The following is a 2,399-nucleotide window of genomic DNA, read 5'->3' on the forward strand; positions in this document are numbered from 1 at the left end:
CTGCACAAGCCAAGAACTATTTAAACTGTGAATCAGAAGGAAACCCTACTCTCAGGTGGTTTTCCAAGCTCTTACTAAACATACAACTCTGGTTTGGTTTGCACAACTCCTGAATAATGCATGTCTCTGGTGTGGTCTGGCAATTTCTGTGTGGTGTACTGTATAGCTCTAATGGAAGTTTGGCTTTTCCCTAATGCTTATATATAATATACAGCTCCATGGTATTAATGAGAATATCTTCAATGCAAAGCATGAATATTGTTGTTGAGCAGATAAAACGGCACTTTTAAACCAAATTATCTGATCATCTGCGGCGATTTCCCAAATGTTGACCCAACACATAATAAATTGTGGTTGCTTTTACATTTCTAGGGCAATGCACATATCACCTGCATGCCTGGACCTGTCAGAAGATGGAACTACCCTGTACCACTATGTCTTGGTAGGAGTTCTCCTCCAGTACATACATGCGCACACACACACAAATTCATTCAGGCCTGGATATACTGAGATACATGCAAAACTTCAGTGCTGCAGAAATGATGCAAGCAGTCTCCATTGCCTTCTCTGACTCTCTGGAAAATGAGCTGTTTTATCAATTTACTGTTTTGTGATGAGCTGATTATTTAGTTTTTCTGTGCTGAATATGATTAGGCTTTGCACAGCTAAGTCAGACTCTGCCATAAACATGCACAGTGTGCCAAAGCATCAGCATGCACTGAGGCAAATTAGAGGAAACAAGCCCTGGACACATTTCTACTTGCTCAATGCTAATTTATTCAAGAACAGTATTTATTAGAGACTCAGAATATTAATGTTTTATTCAAAATGATTCAAAATGTCAGGTTGAAGATACTCAAGTGTCCAGTCAGAAGTAATGTCTTTAAAAAGTATAAGAATATCTACTGTGCTCAGTGAGGTTACTGCCAGCTTTTGATGTGCTGCTTTCTACACTGACCCACCTTTTTTCTCTGTTTTTATGTTGTATGTGTATGTGTGACTCCAGCCCAGTGTGGTGGGTCTATGACAGATGTAAGTGGAGTGATTCTAAGTCCTGGTTACCCTGGCAACTACCCCAGTGGACTAGACTGCACATGGACAGTCAACTTACCTGTCGGCTTTGGTAAAAAATACTGTCAACTTTCCACTTGAGCATGAAATATGTGTGGTCTGTTTTCTCTGTTCGTTTCTGTCTCCCTCTTTCATATATCTATGTTATTTATTGATTGATTTACTCACTCACTCACTCACTCACTCACTCAACTAGTGTTGTGTTGGTGGCCTTGATCAATGTTGTTCATGAGTGGCTGCAGATTAAGCACCTAAAAACACTTTTCAGTTCACACACATTTGGTTTTACTCCTGGTCTTTCGGTCAGTCAGGCTGTGTTAATCTGTAAATGTCATAAACTGTGTATTTTTCTCAGGCATCCATCTCCAGTTCCTGAATTTCTCCACTGAAGCGATCCATGATTACTTAGAGATCCGCAGTGGAACGCTGGAAACCGGCTCGGTCATTGACCGGTTCAGCGGTCCAGTCATCCCCAAGCCTCTGTTCAGCACCACCCACCAGACCAGCTTTTTCTTTCACAGTGACTATTCACAAAACAAACCAGGCTTCCACATCACCTATCAAGGTATATCTTGTTTCTGTAATTTCCTCTCCAACATCTTGTTTACCCTGATTTGCTAAGCAAAGAAAATAAGAGCAGACAACTGATAGTGGTTCTTACTTTACTGAAACTAGCAGCTGTTGCCAATGTGGTTATTAGATTTAAAAAACTGCCTGACTGCAACTTCATTTCTCAGAGACTAACAACAAAATTATCTACTTTTCAGACAACAATGAAAGTGTTTCTGGACTTACATGGTGCATACATGTCCTCATTTTTGGATTAATTTCAGTGATTAGATGAATTTTGTATTTATTCTATCAGCCACTAAAAAAGGTTTCGAGCAGTCTTTTATTTATTATGACAATTCTCATAGATAGATAAATTTGTTGCGGCTAATTCCATTAATGTGGAAATTACAGTGGATGATGAATAAAACCTTTTATCTCATGACAGCAGCAAAGCTGCCAAAGTGTTTTGAACAGGAGAATGTGAATCCTGGCAGTTGCATTTTTTCCACTATTATTGTTGCTACTAATGTTTGTCAAACCCTTGACTCTTGTGACTTTGGCTGTGAAAAGTCACTGTCACTATTATGTTTAAATTAGTATTTTGGCAACAACAGAAGAAGAAGCACACACTTCTTTGGTGCATGATACCCTTATCAAAAAGTTAGTAACCTTAATTTATATCTAAAAGTCTGCAGCTGTTATGTCTCTCTCCAACATTTCAGATTTCAGGGTTATTTTAGATTGCAGAGATTGCAGTAGGTCTTTTTTTTTTTTTT

At 38.7% G+C, this 2,399-nt stretch overlaps 1 protein-coding gene across 1 annotated transcript; it reads left to right on the forward strand.

The window, feature by feature from the left end:
* Positions 1 to 1,006: 1,006 nt before the first annotated feature.
* On the forward strand, positions 1,007 to 1,636 carry LOC111653510 (CUB and sushi domain-containing protein 3-like; the record flags this gene model as incomplete). The annotated part of the gene is made up of 2 exons (XM_023404107.2): positions 1,007 to 1,123; positions 1,427 to 1,636. Coding segments are annotated over 2 exons (327 nt in total), but the record flags the coding sequence as incomplete, so codon positions are not given.
* Positions 1,637 to 2,399: the final 763 nt, after the last annotated feature.

The sequence above is a fragment of the Seriola lalandi genome, unplaced genomic scaffold (genome assembly GCF_002814215.2).
Source record: "Seriola lalandi dorsalis isolate HSWRI2012SDOR001 ecotype SW California unplaced genomic scaffold, Sedor1 jcf7180001974100, whole genome shotgun sequence".
NCBI lineage: Eukaryota > Metazoa > Chordata > Actinopteri > Carangiformes > Carangidae > Seriola > Seriola lalandi.